Source organism: Crocodylus siamensis, chromosome 12, assembly GCF_052110815.1.
Source record: "Crocodylus siamensis isolate JL-2025a chromosome 12, ASM5211081v1, whole genome shotgun sequence".
Lineage (NCBI taxonomy): Eukaryota > Metazoa > Chordata > Crocodylia > Crocodylidae > Crocodylus > Crocodylus siamensis.
The window spans coordinates 8,491,739-8,513,139 of NC_143406.1; the positions used below are offsets into that span (position 1 = coordinate 8,491,739).

General features: G+C 54.1%; 2 protein-coding genes across 4 annotated transcripts in view; both read right to left on the minus strand.

Moving 5' to 3' along the window:
• PLEKHN1 (pleckstrin homology domain containing N1) overlaps window positions 1-2,355 on the minus strand; it is a 42,942-nt gene extending 40,587 nt beyond the window's left edge. For both annotated transcript variants that reach the window (XM_090024646.1, XM_090024645.1), the window contains exons 1-2: window positions 2,155-2,355; window positions 346-445 (exon numbers count right to left, since the gene is read on the minus strand). In XM_090024646.1, the coding sequence (XP_089880772.1) occupies window positions 346-445; window positions 2,155-2,348 (294 nt within the window). In that variant the 5' untranslated portion in view covers window positions 2,349-2,355. The remainder of the gene's footprint in view (window positions 1-345; window positions 446-2,154) is intronic.
• Window positions 2,356-7,787: 5,432 nt separating this feature from the next.
• KLHL17 (kelch like family member 17) overlaps window positions 7,788-21,401 on the minus strand; it is a 34,531-nt gene continuing 20,917 nt past the window's right edge. For both annotated transcript variants that reach the window (XM_090023502.1, XM_090023500.1), the window contains exons 5-12: window positions 19,469-19,585; window positions 17,427-17,640; window positions 16,901-17,045; window positions 16,062-16,229; window positions 15,213-15,301; window positions 14,063-14,136; window positions 12,324-12,505; window positions 7,788-11,635 (exon numbers count right to left, since the gene is read on the minus strand). In XM_090023502.1, coding sequence (XP_089879628.1) covers window positions 11,407-11,635; window positions 12,324-12,505; window positions 14,063-14,136; window positions 15,213-15,301; window positions 16,062-16,229; window positions 16,901-17,045; window positions 17,427-17,640; window positions 19,469-19,585 — 1,218 coding nt within the window. In that variant the 3' untranslated portion in view covers window positions 7,788-11,406. The remainder of the gene's footprint in view (window positions 11,636-12,323; window positions 12,506-14,062; window positions 14,137-15,212; window positions 15,302-16,061; window positions 16,230-16,900; window positions 17,046-17,426; window positions 17,641-19,468; window positions 19,586-21,401) is intronic.

The window sequence follows — 21,401 nt, forward strand, 5'->3', positions numbered from 1 at the left end:
GAATCATCCTCTCTTTTGTGTGTTCTCTATAATTTTCCCCCTGTTCTTACTTTGCCCAGAAACAAAAGCAGCAAAGGAAGAGCAATACATTCCCAGCCAGCCTGCCTCCCTCGCTCCCAGCCCCAGCCCCCTATTCCAGATGGGTCAGGTTGATGGCAAGGCTGCACCAGAATCCCAGAGCGGGCAACCCCCAGGAGCTGGGACTGAAGCCATCTGTGCGTTTGGTCCCCCTCACACAGAAAGCCTTATCCGCCTCACATACACAGGTTCCCACGCATAGGTAAGCCCTACAGCGGGCCAGAACGCCTTCCCGAGAACACGAGGGCTGGATGTGTCGGTACTTGCCTTGCCTGGAATATACTGCAGTATTTTGTCTGTGGTGATCTCTCTCTCCTGCCCTGATTCAATGCCAAAGAAGCTGCTCAGTTTTTTCTTGCTGTCTTGTCTACAAAGAAATAAAACACTGAGATCAAAGCTAGCAGGGAGCAAATTCCATAGAAATCAGGGGGAAAGGGAGAGTTGGCCATCCTGCATCCCTCCCCAATAAATGTCTATAATCAGCTTGCAAGAATGTTAATTGCTTCTCTGCAGCACTTGTTGGCTTTTCTTTGTGTTGTGTACTTACCTTTGCATAACTAAATGCTCAAGAGTTTATCTCCAGCACTGTGCAGATAACAGAGGGGGCAGCTTGCAGATAGATCTAGCGGGGATGGCCTTCCAACAACCTTCAGGGTGGGGAGGGATGGATCAGATCCCCCCAGGGCTCACCCAGACCCAGACCCACCCACTTTTATTTTCCTCTTTGTGCCAGCCCTATCTCATCCTTCAAAACCCGAGCAGAGCTCCATCCTACCTGCTTGGTACCTGCATCACAAGCACAGCTGTGAACATGCATGGTGGCAATGATCTAACATGCATCGCGAGCAGGGACTCGTGGGCTGTTTTAGCTCTCCTAGCCGAATGGCAGCATGAATGCTCTGAGGACCAAACTCTCACCTGCAAGGGGCTGGAGTGGAGACCCCATAGTGAAGGCAACATAACCCAGGGACGTCAGGGGAAGGGAAAGGTACTTGACACCTGACATGGTTCAACCTTTCTACTGTAAGCTTGCGGCCAGCTCTGGTGGGTCTAAATTCTCCTCTCCTTTATATCTGTGGTAGTCCTAAGCAACTCCCCTGAATGCTGTTATCTGCTCTACACTGGTATGAAGGAGAGGGAAAGCAGGCCGGAGCAGACCAACAGGGTTGGGGATAGCATCCCAGAGCGGGGGTCATTCATGCCCCTGCTCTCACAGCATTGCCATTTGCATCTTCAGACAGCGATGGGGAGAGAAATTGCAGTGCTTGACAAAGCTAACGCCCCAGCTGCAGCCCAGAGCTCGCATTTGGGGCAGAGCCCTTTGCAGATTCCACTTCTCGAGCGAGCAGCAGCACAGACAATGCCAGGGGGACTGAACGAGCTGGCATGACTGCAGAGGTGGGCAATATTTGGTAAGCGCAGGCTGCAGACTCGGATTGGCACTGCCCTCATTTGGGTTTTATGCTGTTGCCCATCACCCTCACGTCAGGACACCTTGCAGGGAAATGAGCAGCAAAAGTCCCTCAGGGGGATGCATCTGGAATGGCTTCCCTTTAGGGGTTAAACAAAAAAGCACAGCATGCATCCAGTAATTCAAGCTGCCTGGATTTGGAGCGTTCCCCTCTAACCCAGCTCTGATGCTGGTGCCTGCAGTCACTGAATTCTTATCCGCTGATGAGTCGGTGCCGGAGGTCTTAGGAAGCGACAAATAAAAAAATCTCGGGGAAAAGGAAGGGCAGCTGTTTCACTGTCCCCCACAAGTGCCATGGAGAAGTTTTCACTTCTAAAATAAAATGGTATAAATCACTGTTGCATAGGGGAGGCAACAATATGCAGCCGCTCGCCCTCCAGAGCTCCAGAATTCCCACTCTGGCCCTTGCCCTACCTTGATCTTGTTCACAGCTGTCCAGCCTCATGCAAAACCAGGCAGAATCCATATTTGCTAAGCCTGAAAGCAGCCCCTGGGTGTCCTGAGACAGGCTGGGTTACCAGCCCAGTCTCTGCTGGTGCACTGCAAAAGGGGAAGGCAGCAGCAAGGCTTTAAACCCAGTCCTAAGTAAAAGCGAGCGTACTTACTCTTTCTTCAGCGAAGGTTTCCTGCTGAACGAGTGTCTGAACGAGTGTCTGAATCTCCCAGGTGGCTGGGGAACACAAGTTATGTTCCCCATATTGAGAGCAACTGGGATAATCCAGGAGCAGCTGGGAGGGAGAGCGCTAGGCAGAAACTGAGCGAGAGAGTGTGGAGCCAGGGAAGTTTGTGAGTGTGTCATGCAGACATTCCCCACTTCCGTCTGCAGTGACTCTTGTGGGTGTGATCTGTGAGCAAACAGACTTTTGGCCAAAGGCTGTTACTTGGTTCCTGCCTCCCTCTCCCTTCTCCTCTCCACCCCCGCACAGGGCTGGTAGCGGGGAGCTTTGCTATGGAAATGGGAGGGATGTTTCAGGTGAAGCAGGGTGTTTGGAAGTACCTGTGATCTTCCCAACTCAGGCTGCGGAGGAGGGCAGAGGAATTTGGCAGGGGATCGTAATCACTCTTAGACAAGGAGGATTCCGCACAATGAAGCATTTACAACTCACAGTTGACATCTGATCCCTAGGCAGATCTCTACTGAGCACCACAAAAGCCACTGAGGCTGGCTGGAGGCAATATTTCAGGATTGGGGCCTCAAGAGCACAATGGAAAGGGTTCAGGGCCTGTGTTCAGGTCTGTATTTATTTTTCTTAATAGTGTCTCTGTTGGCAAAACCCACTGTGTTCACAGAAGTGCTTCAAACAGTCGCATCTTCAGACTCAAAATGTGGTGCCTCCAGCCTGGGGGAGTTCCAGCTTGGACCTCATCTGGAGAGCCAAAGAGGAAATGATCACAGAATTAAAAAGGTGTATGAAGCAACTATGACTTGCTGACGTGTTATATGCAAAGAGAATAAAGTCCAAGCCAGTAATCAACGGACCTCACATCTTCAAAAGGGCCGGCTTCTTCCACTGAAAACAATTTTGAGCCAAATCAGCTGGGAGAAAAGAACTTAATGGGGGGCAAGAGGGGGAATTAATGAGGAACTGTTTCACAACTTCTTACTAAATGCTCAGACAAGGACAACTGAGAAAGAAGTTTGCACTGGCTAAAAAAAAGCAGCCTGGCTTACAGGGGAAGTGAAGGTAGCTAAACCAACGAATGAATGGGGAAAATCGGTAACATTCCTTATGAAGCGGAAGCAACAAGCGGTGGCCAAAAATTGATGAGGGAAGCAAAAGGCTACAAAGGGAAATGAATGGTCTGCAGAAATGCATGACTGCACATGGGAGGTATATTAGGTATATAAGGAATCCTAATAGTGGCACTGGTCCATGACTAGATGGAAATGGTAGAAGCGTCAACAATAATTCCAAAAAGTTAGCAGTGCTGAATAAATATTTCTGATCTACCATTGGGGAAAAAGCAGAAGATGCAGTCCTATCACATGATAAAACACTTTCCATTCCCGCAGTAACTTAGGAAGATGCTAAAAGACTGTGTGTAAAGATAGACATTTTCAATTAAACAGGTCCTGATATAACTTGCATCCAAGAGTTTGAAAAGAGCTGGCTGAAGAGCTCTTGGAACCACTAAAGCTGATGTGCAGTACCACACTGGAGAAGTCCCAGAAGACGGAGACAGCTTCCCTCATGCCAATATTTAAAATTATATCTATAGATTGGCCAGCCTGACACCAGCCCCAGGCAAAATAATGGAGCATCTGATAAAGGACTCCATGAATGGAGATTTCAGAGAGGGTAATTAACACTAGTCAATATGTGTTGGAGGAAAATAGGCCTCGTCAAATAAGGCAGTATCTCTTTTTTGGTGGAGAAATGTGCAATAATCAGCTGCTGGGGTGGGACTAAAAAAAAGCAGAGAAAACAGAGCTGGGAGCATCACTGGACTGGGGCACTGGGCTGGCAGGGATCTGTCAGGTTTCTTTGGAGCCACCTGTGAGCATTTCTGCTCAGATGTGGAGGAAGATAGAGGAGCAGAATCCAGGCTCCGAGGCACCTGACTTGTATTCTGCATGGCAAGTGACTGGGAAACCAGTACGCACATATTGAAGTGGCACACCAAGAGCTTAAAAACTGCCTAACGCCTCCCACTGTCATTGGTAATGGGGGTGCTTGTAGGGCCCTACAGGGGTGAATTTGGATTCCCATATTATTCAACAGATTGGTCAATGCCCTGGAAGGAAACATAGGGCGCATCTACACATGACATTTACTGCACAGTAACCAAAATCACTGCACAGTATGGACACACGTCTACATGTGCACATCCGAATTACACAGTAACTATGGTGATTTATGCTGACTTGAGTGTAAATTTGATACCAGCATCATGCAGGTATCAAATTTATGACCAATTAGTTACTGCACAGTAAAACACATGTAGACGGCTTACTGCGCAGTAAGACTTGTATGGGTGGACTGACTTGGGACTAAATTTAGTGTTAATGCACTTTAACATCTGCATGTGTAGATGCCATCCTATTCCTGGTTACTGCACAGTAAATTTAAGCCAGTGTAAATACACATGTAGACATGCCCACCGAGTTGTTGCCAGAGCCTTTTTCAGGTGACCCTGAAATGGAGAGAACGACCAGAAATGAGGAGGGCAGGCTGCTGCTCATTTGGCAGGCTGGGTCCATGTGCATTCCCGTGTGGCCAAATTAAGTCCTATGTCTAAGAATAAAGTAAACAAAGGACCCTTTCTGGGGAGGGGGGGTAGGGGTGCTCCATCCAGGGAAGCAGCGATTCTGGGAGAGTTTTAAGTCACAGCAGATAAGGCATTAGACATGAGCTCTCATGTCAACCTGCAAGAGATCCATAGTTTCATAGTTTCTAGGGTCAGAAGGGACCTGAGCAGATCATCTAGTCCGACCCCCTGCCATGGCAGGAAAGAGTACTGGGGTCAAACGACCCCAGCAAGGTGTCCATCTAACCTCTTCTTTAACCTCCTCCCCAGGGTAGGCCAGCACCACTTCTCTTGGAAGTTGGTTCCCGATCCTAGCCGCCCTGATCCATGGAGGTGTTAACATAGGAATCACAAAGGGAGCAAGGAGCTTACATGGTTGCTTCTGGATCCACCCTCACTAGGACACTGGGCCCAGGTTTGGTATCTGCAGTTCAGGGAGGAAGCAGAGAAACTGGAGGAGGTGCAGAGAAGAGCCAGTAATGTAATGACTCCAGGGATGGAAACCTGCCTTGTAAGGGAAGATGCAAAGTGCTCAATCTATTTTGCTTGTCAGAGAGGAGACCAAGGAGTGACTGGATCACAGTCTTTAAGGACCTGCTTGGAGAACAAACACTGGATAATCATCTGGCTGACAACGGTAGAACAAGGTCCACTGGTTAGAGGTTGAATATGGACAAGTTTGGACTAGAAACAGGGCACCGCTCTTTAAACACGGAGAGCAATCCATCACTGGAACAACTGACAAGGGGCGGCAGTGGCTCCTCCATTACTGGAAATTATTATACTCAAGGCTGGTGTTTTTCTAGCGGTTAGGCTGAGGTCAAACAAGAACTGATTTAGGGAAGTCTTCTAGGCTTGAGTTGTACAGGTCACATTAGGGGATCACCATGATCCCCTGTGGCTTTGTAATCTATTCATTTCCCTATATGTAATTCAGTGCCCTTATGTTGTGGGGCCCCACTGACAGGTTCACGGACACTTGAGAAATACACTGCGTTGCAGGGCAGGCAACAAATGTGACTTGTGGGAAAAGACTGGGTTGATTGGTTTAAAGAACTGGTCCCTGGTGTGGGAGGAATCAGGATTGAAATGGGTGTCAGTGGGTTACATTAAAAAAGGCAGGGCAGGGAGGGGTTTCTGCAGGGCAAGGCAGGAATAAAAGCATTTTCCAATGCTGGGCTCCACTCTGGAACAACCTGATAATGACACACCAGGCTGAACGGCCCAACCTTCAGGAGAAACTCCCGCGAGGCTGTTCCTGGAGCTGCAGTGCAGGCTCTGTGGAGGAGCCCTCCTATAACAAACCCACAAAGAAGGGTGTCCTGCAAGGCAAAGATAATGGCAAAGAAGAGCTGCGTTCATCCAAGTGCTTATTGCAAACAGCAGCAGCTGATTTTTGCAGCTGGGGAAAGCGCCCTTCCTCTGCTACGCGATTGTGGCAGCTCAATCACATCTCTGTTCAACTGCATGCGCTTATTCTTAGTAAATCCTGACAGCCCAAGAGCATGACACAAATCCCCCGTTCTTGTAGATCCTGCAGATAGATGCAGCTGTACTCTGGGGGACCTTTGCTTAAGTGGGACAAGCCAGGGCACCCCCACATTGGAAACAGTGTGCGTGCATTGGTTTTGGACACCTCTAATTTGCTGGACTAAACAACAGCTCCCCAAAGCCCTTTTCACTCTCGTCCCAGTGACAGGAGGGCTTCACAGGGGTGGCAGCAGATGGGAGTCATGCTTTGGAAAGCTTTATGCAACCAGTGGTTATTTATAGACAATGAAGACCAGAGTGAGAGCTTGACCAGCAAAAACAGAGCAGGCAGGAAGTCCTCAGAAGGACAACGCTGCTACCATTGCAACTTGCTCCAGCACTGCAACTGCCCACGCCCGGGGGGCCTTGCTGCAGGGTGGGGAGAGTTGGTGCAAGCCCCAGAGGTGGAGAGGAGCTCTTCAGCCCTTGCTAGAGGCAGTGAGGGCTCTCATTCCCCTTCCCCCCAGCCCCTGCTTCTCCGCCTCTGAAATGAGCTCAGCATTTCCCCACAGGCCACCGTGACTGACAGCAGCTGGTGAAGGTAGATCTGATCTCCTGCGCGCTCTCCCTGCTGCCGAACCGAGCCAACCGGCCAGTCCTGCCTTCGGGCAAGATGCATGTGACACTCCTAGGCGAGAGGAGGATGCTTCGTATCTGGTTTTCATTTCCAACCGGGGGGCAAGAGCTGTCAGCTGCGCTGGGGACTAGGACTCTCGGGGGCGTCTGGCTCCTAGGCTAGAGTGCAGAAGGCAGGGAGAGCTGTAAATCAGCGGCTGGCGTCTGTTTGAAGCCCTGCTTGCTTTGCGCTTAGATTGCCCTGCAAGTTGTTTCTGCACCTCTAGCATCCTCTCCCCTGCTGGTTTCTGGTTTCCCCACCCAGCAGCTGGCAGCCGGACCGGCTTGTGCCCTGGTACCCTCTGCTGGGTCCTGGCATGGTGCCACTTTCAAACAACTGAATCACAGGCTCCAACCACCCAGCTGTGGAGACATAGCCCCCAACTGAGGAGAGATGAAAGGGGCAAGGACTGTCTTGAGTGACTCCAGCTGCTCCATGAACTCACCTGGTGCCCATCTGATGCCCAGAGCCATGTTCTTGGCTCGTGTGACCTGTGCCAACCACATTGCTGGCTGAGCTGGAGGAAAAGGGAGAAAGCATCTTCCGGCTTGGGCTGGGACCAGCTCTGTTGTTCCCTTCGCAGCCCCTTTGTAGCTTTTGTGTGGATGAGCCAGGAGCAGTCATGGTTGAGAGACCCCCATCCCTGATGACAGCTGCTGCCTCCCATCCAGGCCGGACTCCAGCCCACCAGGGTCAGGGGTGGCATGCTCTAGTCTGTACAAATGCCCAGCTCTGGCCCCAACTCCTCCAAATCCAGACAACTCATTTCCCCTTCCTGAACTGCCTAAAGCATGTGGGAAGAGGGGGGAAAAAAAAGGCGTTTCACAGGGCAGGATCCAGTATTCAAGAAAACGTCTTTATTTTACACATTGGCTTGTATTGCTTGTATCCCCCCATTCCCGAGAGTAGTGCAAAATTCAGAAAACAAACAAACACAGAGCTCCACATAAATAGGTCGAGATAACTTACATATAAATAAAAACGACGACATTTTGACGGGGGATGAACCGGGGTCTGCCCGTCCGCCCGGCCACGTGAATCGCTCTGCCAGGACGGGACAGGGCCAGCTCGCTACAGACTCTGACACGGTGACAAGCTCCCTGGGGGGGAGCATGGCAGCAGACACGGCAGCCACGCGGGACGGAGCTGGCGGTTTAGGAACGTCCCTCAGTCGCGTGCGAGTGACGCTTGGTGTGAGAGACCAATTAATACTGGTAAAGAAGTGACAAAGAGCAGACAGCTCCCCTTCCCATACACACGCACACGCGCACACACACATACCAAGGCCACCACCTCTGCCCAGGGGGCTGGCATTCGCCTGGCATCCGTGGCATCCCCACACCACCGAGACCAGCCCCTCCACTTTGTATGAACTGGATCCCCGGGGCTGACATCTCTCTTAGCTCTGTGGCCTTCAGCGGTGCTAAGGCCGTGCCCCCCCCATTCCCCTTTCGTTCCAGTATAGCAAAGCAGTTGGTGGCTGCATAGTTAATAAATCCCTCCAGTAAAATGATTTTTCCTTTCTTTTCTTTCACAAAAGAGGCTCAAATTATCCCAGGCTGGTGGGCACTCTTGCTCGGGACCTGACTGGCAGAAACCCTCCCCATCGTGTAGGCCAAAAAATGATTGTGTGACTGATAAAAGTCACTCTCCCAATGGTCGGAGAACTGCTGGCACCCCTGCCAGGGATTCGTACTGCTTGTGATGCTCCACACTGCACTTGGGGTAGAGCTACAGCACCTTCCTTGGCCGGACGGGACACCCCACGTCTTCCCTGCCAGTGTATCCCCTCACCTCCCCATTCAAATCAATGCAGTGTTTGCCAGCAGTGCCCTTCGTGCTACAGTAACACTGGCATCACCTGGAGGGGGTTGAGCTGTGGCTGTAAAACCCAAACATCCTATGTTTTAACTAAGGCCTTTGCCCACCCTCAGCAACTCCTTCCTGTACCCTCCATGATTTTTCCTCTCATGCCAGCCCACTCCTACGTTGGGAGGAGAACAGGTAGGAGAAGCTGGCCTGCAGGGCCCTCGCTTTCTCTGCCTTACCCATAGGTCACAGCTAAAATCCCAGGACTTCTCCCAAGCCACGGCAGCTGGCACCTTTAGCCTCCAAGATGCCCAGGAAGCTTTAAGGCGGATGCTTTGGGGGGTCCTCTAGGATTCTCTTGTGCCTCCTCTAAAGAGGATCCTAGAGGCAGAGGTGCAGACTGTCATGAATTGGCTTGAAACCTGGGATCCTGATGTGGCTCATGGGTACGGTGAGAAAAATAGTGGGAAAGGGAACAAGATAATCTCTCTCTAGCACTCTCTCGCATACATGCACACACACGTGCACACACATTCGTGTCCCCCCTAGAGAAAGGGGGAGAAAACAGAAGATACCACCACAATTTTGGACAAGACAGGGTGACCGACTTAACCCAAAATGTTGACTGTGTAATAAGTCAACACTATTGCCGCATTAAGAGAGAGGTAACTTCACCTTGTGATCAGCGTTTGGACATCAAAAGGGTGTCATATGCAGGAATGGGAAAGTCCATGTGAAGGCTTCAGACTTGCAAATTAAAAAAGGGACCTGAAAAACAGAGATCTTCAAAATGCAATTTAAAAGCCTAAAATCGCCTTCAGGCCAAGCAGCTTGGGCCACATTTTTGGGACAGTGGGTCTCAGTTTTACAAAGCAGCTAGTGAGTTGAAGTGCCAAACTTCAGGCACCATCAGTGAGCTTGTATCACATACTGAACGCGCTCCCCAGGAGAAAGCGTGCCCCTTTAAAAATTGTCTCAAATTAAAACCTCCAAAAGCAAAGAAATGCCAAGTCCCTTCTGAAAATCCAGGCTAAGTATTGCCGTAAGTCAAAGCAATGTGGAGAAGAAGGGATTGAAGTGAGGAAAGAAATAGAAACGAACAGTGAAACAGTCTTTAGCTATGCCATAATCACAGAGCAGCCGTCCGGTGCTGCTGAGGTACCAGTGGTTGAGCCGTTTCTCGATACTGTGGAGAACACCTGATAAATTTGTCTCAGGGCAAATCACACATGCGCACAGATGCACATTCGAATTACAGCCCATGCAGTGAAAACAGATCTTAAGCCACCACCTGCGAGGTTCCCTGGTACAGGTGAGTCCCCGAGGACCAACCTGTGGTTTACAGTGTAGATCTGTTCAGCCTTTAGTTAACTAAAGTGGTAGCTTAAGACTCCAGGGAGTTGCTACTGGCAAGTGGTCCCGTCCATGCTGGTTTCACTGAACACGTGGCCCCACACACATGCATGCACACACACGTCCCAAGAGAGTTCCTTCCAAGCCATGATCATTGTCTCATTGACAATTAAAGAAAATGCCCTTCTGGTTTACTCCCCACATCCCCTCGTGCCTCCAATGGTGGAGACACGGCTGGGGCAGAGAACACCAGAATCGCTTTAAAAAAAAAAAATGAATGGATAATTAAAATCAAAAGATTAGCATCCAAATAAAAAGGCAAACATGAAATAAATAATGCTGTGCAGCACCCTGCTCCCCCCAGCCCTGCCCTGCTGGCCAGGGCCACAGTGTTATTGTTAAGTGACCAAGTCCTGCTGCAATTCTGGGACCTTCTTGGCAGACTGGGAGATAGCACATGGATGGGGCCGTTCCCAACCAAGAGGCTAAGGATGGTTTGTAGTAACCGTGGGGTGTACCGGATCCAATGGTGTTGAACTTGTTCCATCCATCCAGCTGGCTGAGGCATCTCAGCATGGGCACCCTGGGATCTAGGGTGTGGGGCAGGGGTCAGCAAAGGGTAGAAACGCGGAGGGGTTCAGGATGCGCTGCCCAGACCTCGCCTCCTCCCTGCCCTGTCACCCCAGCTGGAGTTTTTTAAGGCATCGATTAGACACCATTGCGAGACGTGCGGTGGTCTCCGAGTCTGTAACAGTGCGCTATGGGCTTGGTCGAGGAGTGTGTGGCTAAGGTGGCATTCAGAGGCGCGGGGGGACATCCTGCCTTTCCCGGGGGAGCGCCGTGTGCGTCAGCGGTGCCCCGCGTCCCCCCGGCCTCAAGCATTCCTGGCTCCTCCCCAGCATGGCTGTGCCAGCGTGCAGCACATCGGGTCACGTGAAGCCCTAAAAGCAGCAATGGTTTCAAGGGGCTGGGCCAGCCCATAAAGGAAACGGAAGGAGAAGGATCGGTGGAGCAGGGGTGTGGACGGAGCCGAGGGCATCCCCCTTCCCCGCCGACAAACACGGGGAGAGAGAAGCCTTGCTTGGGAAGTGCAGTTCTCACCTTCCTCTGAGCCCCCTGGGCGTGCACCAAGAGAGGGAGAGTCCCTGAGGGGCTCGGGGAATGGCTGGGGTGGGAGGCAGCAGCCGGCGCCCTGGCTCCCTTCTACAGGGACTGGCTGCTGCATGGGTCAGGCCAGGCTGGCCTGGCGTTGCACCAGGCGCTCCAGGCCCCTTGAGGTAAGGTCCGACCGGACTCTTTGTCAAAGGCTCGTCGAGGACACGGAGAGCGTCGGCGAGGAGGGAGGCGGGAAGTTGAGCAGTTCCAGCACCGCCACGCCCACGCTGCTGCGGCGCGTGAACATGCACGAAGCTGCCACCCACTTGTTGGTGCGGGGGTTGTACTTCTCGATGGAGTTGAGGCTGGAGCTGCCGTCGTTGCCCCCCACCGCGTAGAGCCACCCGTCCATGGCCACCAGGTCGTGGGTGCTTCTGTGGATGACAGCATGGAGACCGCATTAACAAGGCGGGTGTTTCCCTGCCCTGGCCTAGTCCCTGAGGGTGATGCCCAGGGCTGCTCCCCAGCTCAGGCACAAAGGCTATGTGATTTGCCCAGGGGCACGTGCTGATTCAGTGGCAGAGCCGGGACTAGAACCTGGCTGTCCTGGCTCCCGGTCCCTTGTGCCAAGCACTGTTTGATGCTCCTTTCAAATAATTAAAGTCGTGAACCTAAATACCCTACAGCTGGCATTTAGCATGTGGAGCTCTTCCTTCACCCCGGTATGTTGTTAGAAACAGCAGGGCTCCTGGAACACCCTTGCCCTGGGGGAACTCAGGAGGCACCGATGCCAGCCTAGGATTACCTGGGCTGCAGAACATCTGCACACCTCTCCCAGCGGGTAGCTGTCACCTCCCACCACCGCCACACAACCGCTCAGTGACTGCTAGCTGTAGCCCCAGCTGCCTGCCTGCTCCATTGGCAAAGCTAGGCGTGTTCCCCGCTGCACAGCACCAGCTGGAAAGTAAAGTGCTCCAGTGGGCCATGGATCTTGCAAAGCCAAGCCATAAGGACCCTTCCTGGGGGCTGTGCACCCCTGGTCCTAGCAGCCAACCAACGAACAGCCTGAGTGAACTGATACTGGCACCCCAGCCCGCACCAAATCCAACGGTGGTTTCCTACCTCCGGATGTTCATGGGTGCCACGCTCTCCCAGGTGTTGGTCTTCGGGTTGTAGCGCTCCACAGAGTTAAGGCAGCTGGTCCCGTCATTGCCGCCGGCCACATAGAGCATCCCCTCAAGCACAGCCACACCCGCGCTGCTCCGGCGACTCAACATGTTGGCAATCGGGGTCCATGTGTTGATCTAGGGGAGGGAGGGGTAGTGCCCATGAAGGCGGCATCCCAGGCACTCCTGCCAGCAAGTTATCCACCTACCCCAGCCATTCAGGGGCAGCACCACAGCCTTGTCGCAGATCGTGTCATGTCTGCTCCACAACCAGGGCACACCACACACCAGCTGACCAAGAGGGTCCCTGCGAGACCCACCATCCACCTGCAGCAGGGGTCTCGGAGGAGATAGGGTCCTGGGCAGTCAAAGCAAGTTCAGGTGCCTCCGGGGTGCTAATTAGACTGACGGGATCTCAATTCCCTTACGCAGGCCTCGCCCTGAACACACAAACTGGATTGCAATAGAGATCAAAACAGCTCACAGCCTCCCGCCTGCTCTGATCAGCCACAGGGGAAAGTGGCAGTGGCTGTGGAAAGGCTTTCTTGGGGATGCAGAGGCGCTCAGGACAAGAGAGGGAGTTGCAGGGGGTGGGGGGTTATATTGGAACTAGCTTTGTGTCCAGTTCAGTGCCATCCTGAGACCACTTGATGCAGCAATTACTTCTCCTTCGTTAACTTTCATCTGGGTGTCTCTTCATTGCCAGCACACAACCCACCAAACCTGCGCTCAGAGCCTCTCATTTGCAACAAAACTGGTTTAATTAAAAATATATACATTTAAAGTAAACAAGGTGAGAAGAGGCAGCGTTCACACCTCGGAGGCACCCTCTGCTGGCAGGTTCTGGGCGCTGCCCCCAGGAACAACAGGCCTGTCGCGGTTTCCGTGTTGAGAGCCTGTTCAAATTCAAGGCAGTCCCTGTGGGTGCGTCTACACGTGTGCTTTACTGAGCACTGGACTAACTTAATGCGCAGTAAAGTACCACCAGCTACATGTGTGCCACAATTAGTGTGCAGTACATTCATTTACTCCAGTGTAGGATAGTCCGGTCAGACACAGGTACTATCCCACACCACAGGAAATTACTGTGCTTAAATACACATGTAGACAGTGATGTCGGGATTCATTTACTTTGGCTCAAACTGAGCTGCAGTCTATTTAGTCAGATTAACTGCACGTGTAAATGTGTCCAGTTTGGCCGTGCATCTATTTCTAGATCTGCAGTATGGAGGCAGCACTGCAGCCTGCCCCTCAAAGGCTCTGGGAGGCTTTCCTTTCAGAGCCTTGTCTCTGACCCGCTTTGTACTAGCCACCAGAGCTGTTTTCTTGGGATCGCCGGCATGCAGCCATCAAAATAACTGGAGAGGGGCAGCACTTCACAGCTGCCCTTTCTAGGAGGTCTCTCTGCATATAGCAGAAACATACAGAAGTTAAACACAGAGCCAGGACACAATCTTGCCAGATATTTGTTTAAATTGCTCCTCAACAGGGCAATAGATGCCTCAGCTGGCTTGGAAATGCTCTTGAAAGGACTTTGGCCACTTAGGTTTCAGAGGGTTTTAGTCATTTTGATTATTCCTCATTGTGGTTTTTGCATTCAGCTTCCTACAAGCCTTTTTGACAAGTCCTGTCTGGAGGAGCAAGGGAGAGGAAGGGGCAAACCATGCATCCGCACAGGCACACTCTCTCGTTTACCTGAGGCTCGTACTTTTCCACCGTTGCCAAGTGGGCTGAACTGTCATAGCCCCCGACAGCGTAGAGATTGCCATCTGCAAAAAGAGTCACGCACAGAGTCACCCTGTGCCAGGCCCCCGTTCCAGACCTCCGCCCACGGCTCCCTCCGGGCCAGCAAAGCATCCAGGCAGGACGGGCAGGGCCGCGGCAGAGCAACCAATGCACAAACCCGCATCATGGGGCAAAGCCCTCCGGGGAGGATTAGCTCACGGAGCAGCTCACGACGCAGAGACCTCAGCTGGTGCGGCGCGTCATTAAACATTCATCAGGCAATGTCTCTACCGAGCCGAGAGAGCCGCCTGGGAGCTCGCGTGCCCTGCAGCCCCTGCCCTCATTGTGACAGGCACTGGGGGTGCTCCCCATGGCCTCTATTCAGCTGTAGTTTTAGCAGATGAGGCAGGAGAAGCAGGGCACTGAAGGGGAGAGAGCTAAAAGGCAGCACCAGGCTGAGAGCACAGGGTGGAGGGAGGCAAAGGAGCCTCCCAGTGAGCATGGGGCATCTGCAAGGAGGGCTAAAGCCAGAGGATAAAGGCAGGAGGGAGGGGAATTGCTGCTTGTATCCTTGAGCATCTTGCCCAGCACATGGGAGAGCTGTTAGAGCAGTCTAGGGTGGAGAGCAAGGCAAGACAGCCTGCAGGGAGAGCTGCCCAGGCAGCAATCAGTCGGGGACTCCCTGGGTGAAAACTAGATGGGCTGGGTGGGGAGAGGTCTGCTCCCAGAAGGAAAGGACAGAGTACAGGGATTAGGGCAGGTAAAGCCTGGGAGGTGAGGCTGGATGGCAGCTGCAGGGGGGCTTCTGGAGCTCCCTGGCTTGAGGGAACTGGGAACCAGCAGCCCTAGAACAAGGGTGAGCTGGAAGCCTCAAGAGGGAACGGTCTGAACTCGCAAGGCCAACGGAGATGGTGTCTTTAGAAAGACTGATAAAGTTAATGCTTTCCTGCCACAGCACAGTGAAGGTCAGGGGAGAATAAGTGACTTGGACAAGGTCATATAGGGAGTTTATGGCAGAGCTGCCACTTGGACCCCTGTCTCCCAAGACCAAGCCTAATGCTTTAACCATGCACCCAAGCTTCCCAGAGGGGAAAGAGGTTCCCTTGCAAGAGTGACCTACCTAACGTCGCCACCCGAACATATCTCCTCCTTGTGCTCATGGCAGCAATTGATGTCCAGGTGCCAGTAAGGGGATCGTACCTCTCTGCGCTGCAGCAGGCAGGGACAGAGAACAGACAGGTTTAATCTGGGGAAGCCCAAGGAAAAGCCTTTGCTGCGGTGCCTTCTCAGCAGCTATCGGAGGAGCCAGAGGGCCTGGAGCAAGGGGCAAAGAGTGGCTGTGGGGCATAAATGACTGAGGAACAGGGAACTGAGGAACATCTATTTCCTGACATCGAGGTTCAAAATCATGGTCTCCCGAGGAGAGAGGCAGGGTAAGAGTGGGGAGAGTGGGTAAGAGGTTAGGGGGCAGAACTGGCAGAGGGCACAAGGGACACGTCTACATTGCACACTCATGGTGCCAGACAGTGGTGTCCTCACACATCACACCAGCTGCTTCCCGAGCCAGAAGCAGTGTAGCTCCATCCATTCGGCTACACACATGCTGACTACTGCAGCCTCTCGGCGCTAGCCAAGAGCAGACGAGGCTGTGAGGAGCTTCAGTGTGCAGCTAGGTAAACGGTACTAGATGGCACATGGCAACGTGTAGGACCTGAAGCAAACACTGCTTCTCCATGGCAGGCTGGGAACACAGTTGGGGCAGGATTAGGATCTCCCCTGGGAATGGTGGGTTCCAGCAACCCCACCGGCCAGCCCTGTTTTGTCCCAACCCATCCTGGCTGCAAACACCATCTTGAGGAGGCTTGTACTGAGGATGCACCAGGTTTTGGGGACTGGCTGAGGGGTGTCTCTGCAGCCCAGGCACAAGGCCACAGCAAGGGAAAGAGCATATGCCACCAAACCCCGCTACCTGTTCAGACAGGAGGCCCCGTCGTAACCCCCTGCGGCGTACAGGAGCCCGTGCAGTGCTGCCACACCCAGGCAGCTCCGCCGGGTGCCCATGGACACCTCCGGCTGCCAGGAGTTAGTCACTGGGTCGTATGACTCCACGGTGGCCAAGTCCGAGGTCCCATCATAGCTGCAGGGAGACAGAGAGCATCTGGAGCCTGGGGTCCTACGAAGCACTAAACTGGCACCTAAGGGACGGGGCTGAGGGCCTTGGTTCCTGCTACAACTTTCAGACCGGGCGCTGCGTGGCCTTAGGGCAGTGCCCATGCCAGATGCAGCCTGGCTCTTGCCCTTGTTCCAGACCCAGGCAGAGCCACAGTAACAGTAGGCCCAGCTCCTGGGGCGGTCTGTGCTGCCCACATCCCCAGCGCGGGCACAGCCGGAGCCACTTTGCCAACCAACACACTTCTGATCTAGTCATGGCATAAGGTGACATGCCATGCCGGGCCACGGCAACTTCTGTTCAGCAAACTACTGGCTGCTCTACTGAGGCTGCTAAGGGCTGGCACCCATGAGAGCCCAAGCCACCGCAGGGCAGAGACCCAGCAAACTTGCTGCAGTGGGCAGCTGGTAGAATGGGGCAGCTCCGCTGGGCTGTCGCTGAACTGGCAAGGCAGTGGCAAGAAGTTCCCAGCCCCTCACAAATCTCCCACCCCACCCCTCCACAGCCAAGTTTAACCACAGATGTCCCCTCGCCCTAAGTTCCTCCAGCTCAGCCTCTCTTTTGTGACATCCCTGTGCCCGGGCTCCCACTCAGCCCCAGCTCAGGGTCCATCATGGGCAGCGTGGACAGGACCTTACCCGCCCACGGCGTACAGCTTGTTTCCGATTGCAGCGACGCCCACCCTGGCCCTCCGGGTGGACATGGAGGCCACCATGTGCCACCGGTCTGTCCGCGTGTCATAGGCCTCGCAGTCTCCGTGGATGGCGAAAAGGCTCCCCCCACCTGCACGCAGGAAGCACCAGTGGAGTGAATGGTGGGAGAGTGTGCATGGGGGCAGGTGAGAGAGCGTGAGCGGGGACAGGCCCATGCAGGGGCTCTGCCCAATGTCCCAACAATGGACATTGTTGAACATGAACATCTGTCATGTCGGTGGCCTCCAGCTGCCTGTTCTCAAGGCCGGAAGGGAGTTGGAGCAAATGACACCACTCACGTGGGCTGGAGCCGCCCAGCTGTGTATGGTACCAGGCTTTGGGCTGGTCTCCACTCATAAGGCACACTGCACCTCAGAGATGCCAGCGGTAGCCCTAGTGGCACCTTGCCCTCCCAATGCAAAAAAAACCCCCCAAGCGCCTTCTCCCCCCACCCAGTATGTCTGTCCCTTACCAACAGCAAAGAGCACCGTGCTGGCCCCCTCGCACCGCCGAGGCCTGGTCCTGCTGTTGCCGAGGACCCCCCTCTGCTCCGGCATGAGGTGGTACTTAAGGGCCTCGATCAACAGGTCCTTGCACTCCGAATGGTGCCGGACCAGGAGCTCCGTGTCCACGTTGCTCATCAGGAAGTCGCGGCTCAGCAGGGGCAGCCGGACGCACTTCATGAGCTGTGGGGAGGGAAGGGTTAAGCTGGAGCTGAAGGCAATGAGAAGGCGACGGAGGCCTGATGCCTTCCTTGCTCCACACCGGCTCTTCCCTGCCAAACCAAAGAGTCCAGGGACCCCCATCTTGCCTCTATTCCCCCTCCCACTGGAAGGGCAGGTGGGTGGGCTTCATACAAGCTTTTCCCTGCCTTTACAGAGCCTGGAGTGATGCCTTCCACTGGTCTGACAACGGCACACAACTCAGAGCTGCTCCCAAATCCCAGTCCCCATTGCCCACCTGTGCCCACACCCTGTTCCAGGTGCCAGTACGGCTCCTTCAGCAAGAAGCCGACTGCTGGCTTGACCTTAGCCATGTTCCCCTCCACTGGGACGTGGCTCAGAAGGGGAGGGCCACCTGCCTGCGATCATCTGTATGACAGCAAAGGTGGAAAGTCTCAGAGGGGGACTGCTGGGTCAGAACTGAGCCGTGGGAGTTACTGGGCACCAGTGCTCTTGCAGTTGCCAGCAATGCCCAATGTGCAAGGGTATGCTACTCCGTGGGACCTTGGAAGCGAAGCCAGGGCCTGAGTTTGGTTACAGGGGTCACAGAAGAATCTCCCACTGGCCTTCCAGCCGCCCCCCCAGCAGAGACCTTAGTGCATCTGCAAACATCCTGCCCCAGAGCCCCAAGGCGGTATGTGCATCCTGGATTAACATCCCGTCCTTCTTCCTCTGCAGTCTCACAGCTCAGTTCCTTGCAGGCCTGGTACTGAAGCCATGAGAACAAACTGACAGGTCCCAGGAGCTGGGCACTTAGGGATACCATGTCCCCTAATTAATAGATGCTCATAGCCTTGTTTGCAATGCAGCTCACATCCACGAGAGGGGGCCCAGGGCTCGCTGAGAGCCTGCAGCCCCAGTCTGGAGCCGGGCTGGGAAGAGCCCTGGCGAGGAGGGGGGTTGGTGATTGCTGTGCTGTCTTCTCCCTTAGGCAGGTGGCAGGCCTGCGGGTAAGCAGCTCCACAACACTGAAGTACTGAGATCAGAGACCAGATAAAGGGAAACCCCGCTCCAGATACATTTGCCAGAAGTTTGGCTTTTGAGAACAAACCTGAAAGCCCAGTCCTCTCGAGCAGGGAGTCCACAGGAAAGGCCAGCACTTCTGCTCACATCTCCCTCTCTGCTACCAATTCAACCTATGCCCTCGAGCAGGTCATAACCCTCCACGCCTCAGTCTCCCTATCTGTGAGATGGGAGTAGCGGCACTGACAGGGCAGGCAGGTTTCTGAGCCTCTTCTAACAGGGGGAATTTAGAGATCTCCCACCAGAGGGGATGAATGCAACATACAGTATTGCTTTCCTCCGAACATGCAAGAAGGCTGTTGAATGGGTAACACACTGGATTAGATCTCAGGACGGTGCAGTTAAGTCCTGCCTCTGCCACAGATTTCCTGCATGGACAGGGGCACATCATTTAATCTGCCCCATGTCCGGCTCCCCATGTGATAACGGCTCTCTACCTCACAGGACTGCTAGGAGGTTCAAATCCACACACAAGTGCAAGAGGCTCAAGCAGCGGGAGGTGGTCACTAACAGAACTCCAACCCTACCGGTGGGGTATGTGAGCCCTGCACTCACCTACAAGCTGGACTTCAGGCAGCAGTTCGTAAACAGAAATTTGTGAGCATGGAGTCCAAGGGGGCTCTAGCTTTGGCCAAACCCACGTCTCCAGAACAAAGCTTCTCAGAGCTGATAAAAACAGCCCAGCCAACAAGTCGGAGCCTGGCCCACCCCACCACCCCATGGTACCCCATCCTTGTGACGGCCCAGGCCCCCAGGCCAATCCACATACCCTGGGAACGTGCTGTCTCCTGCTGTCCACATCATGTTTGACCCAGCTGAGCACAGCCCGGTACACTTCTTCCTCTGAGGGCACGTTGAGGCTGTCGCTAGAAACAAGGTCCAGCACCTGCAGGGGTGAATGGAGAAGGCAGCTCAGTGTAGCTCTCACTAGTTGAGGTGATAGGGACATACCCTTACACACACACACACGCTGCTGGGCTGCACATGCTGAAAGCCCCTGCCTCAGTTTCCCCATCAGTAAAATGGGGAAAGTGGTGATAGCAACCTGCCTCCCCAGTGCCCCCAGAGGGGAATCCCTGGTTCAGGCTTGCTCTGCAGGTAGCACGTGCTGTTGCATGCTGTTGTAGGGAGTTACAGGGCCTGGCTGCACTGCTGTGGATCACACGAGACTCACTCCTGATTCACACCAGTGTGACAGGAGCACGAGACCCACAAGGTGGAAGTCACACTCCCTTCCCACTGGCTTTGTCCCAAGGCAGTGGTGAGACTCTTGTGAGGCTCAGAGCCCTGCTGCTGCAAGGAAAATCCTTGGCTTTACTTTCCTTTGCGGGGGCTGCTGCTTCAAAGCTTAGCACAGTGCGAAGTGGAAGAGGCGAAGGCAAGAGAAGGCCGCTGTGCTGTTCCAGGGACTACCCCTGCAGCCTCCAGCCTGAGAACAAGCCCCAGCGGACTTTGCCCAAACCTCTTGGCCTCCTCCCCAGCAAGAGACCTGGTTTTGTTCTTCCTAGCTGCATCCAGCTCCCATTCAAGCAAGCCTCAGGACCAGAGTCCAAGCATCTCAGCCCTTTAACCAGCCAGCACCCTCCAAGGCCAGCCTGAGCCTGCTTTCTCCAAACCACCCCTTTTCCCTGCTCTCCCCACTCAGGTTGCAATCCTTTAGCAGCCGACTCCCCTTAATATTAGTCTTAGGTGCGGGAGCCCTTTGCTGCCTCCTCCCTGGTGGGATACTCCAGTCAGCAGAGGCTGAAGAGCAGGCAGCGGGTGAGGGTGCTGCTACAAAAAGAGACACCATAGGGACATAATGAGGTTCCATCGGTAGGGAGCCGGGCCTGTGGAAACACTCATGTAAGACTCTGAAAAGCTGGCATGAAATGCTGCCAACCCCTAGGACCAACCCTACCTCCTCTGACAGCAAGACAGACAGTGCATTTCCCCGGCTTGCCTGTGCCACGTACAGGACCCACGCTTTGGGAGAGGGGTACCCCTACCGGGAGCTCTCCTTCCGCTTGGGAGCTACGTCAGCAGGGACCAGATGGCCCGCTCTTCCCTGGCAGCGCCCGTGCTCACAGCCCTGCTGTGAAAAGAGAGTCCCGCGGACGCCAACCCCCGCCGGCACCCCCTCCTTCCTGCACCCCCGCCAAAGCTGCTGCCGCGGCTGTCACTTCCGACGAGGCTCAGCAAGATCAGACAGACAGGCCCGGCTCGTGCGCCGGCCGCCCCCTTCAATATTTCATGCTCTGGAAGCAGCTACCTCAGCTGCTCTGGGCCTCGCAGCAAAGATGAGCCGACTTCACCTGCTGGGGACGATGGAGATGGAGCAGGTGGGAAGGCAGCCCCCAGCTGCCCCCAGGCCTCCTGCTGCCAGGCATAGGGGGGCATCCGGACCCTGAGATAGGGCTAGGGGGGCCGGGCTGGCTCTGTGTGCAGCAGAGAGGGTAGAAAAGACCACCCTGAACACGCCACATGCTGCTCCCCGGGGACTGTCACGCCAGGGGCCAGGCTGGCACTGTGTCAAAAGCTGCAGGAAACACAAGCTGAGCTTTGAATTAAACATCACAGCTAAGTGCACAGAGCAGTCCCGAATGCCTGAGATGGCAGCAGCCGCACGTGGGGTGAGCTCACCAGCGGCCCCCAGCCTGCACTACTGCAGAAATAGGGTAGGAGGGAGCCTTATGAGGAGTGCAACAAGCCTGGTGGGACAC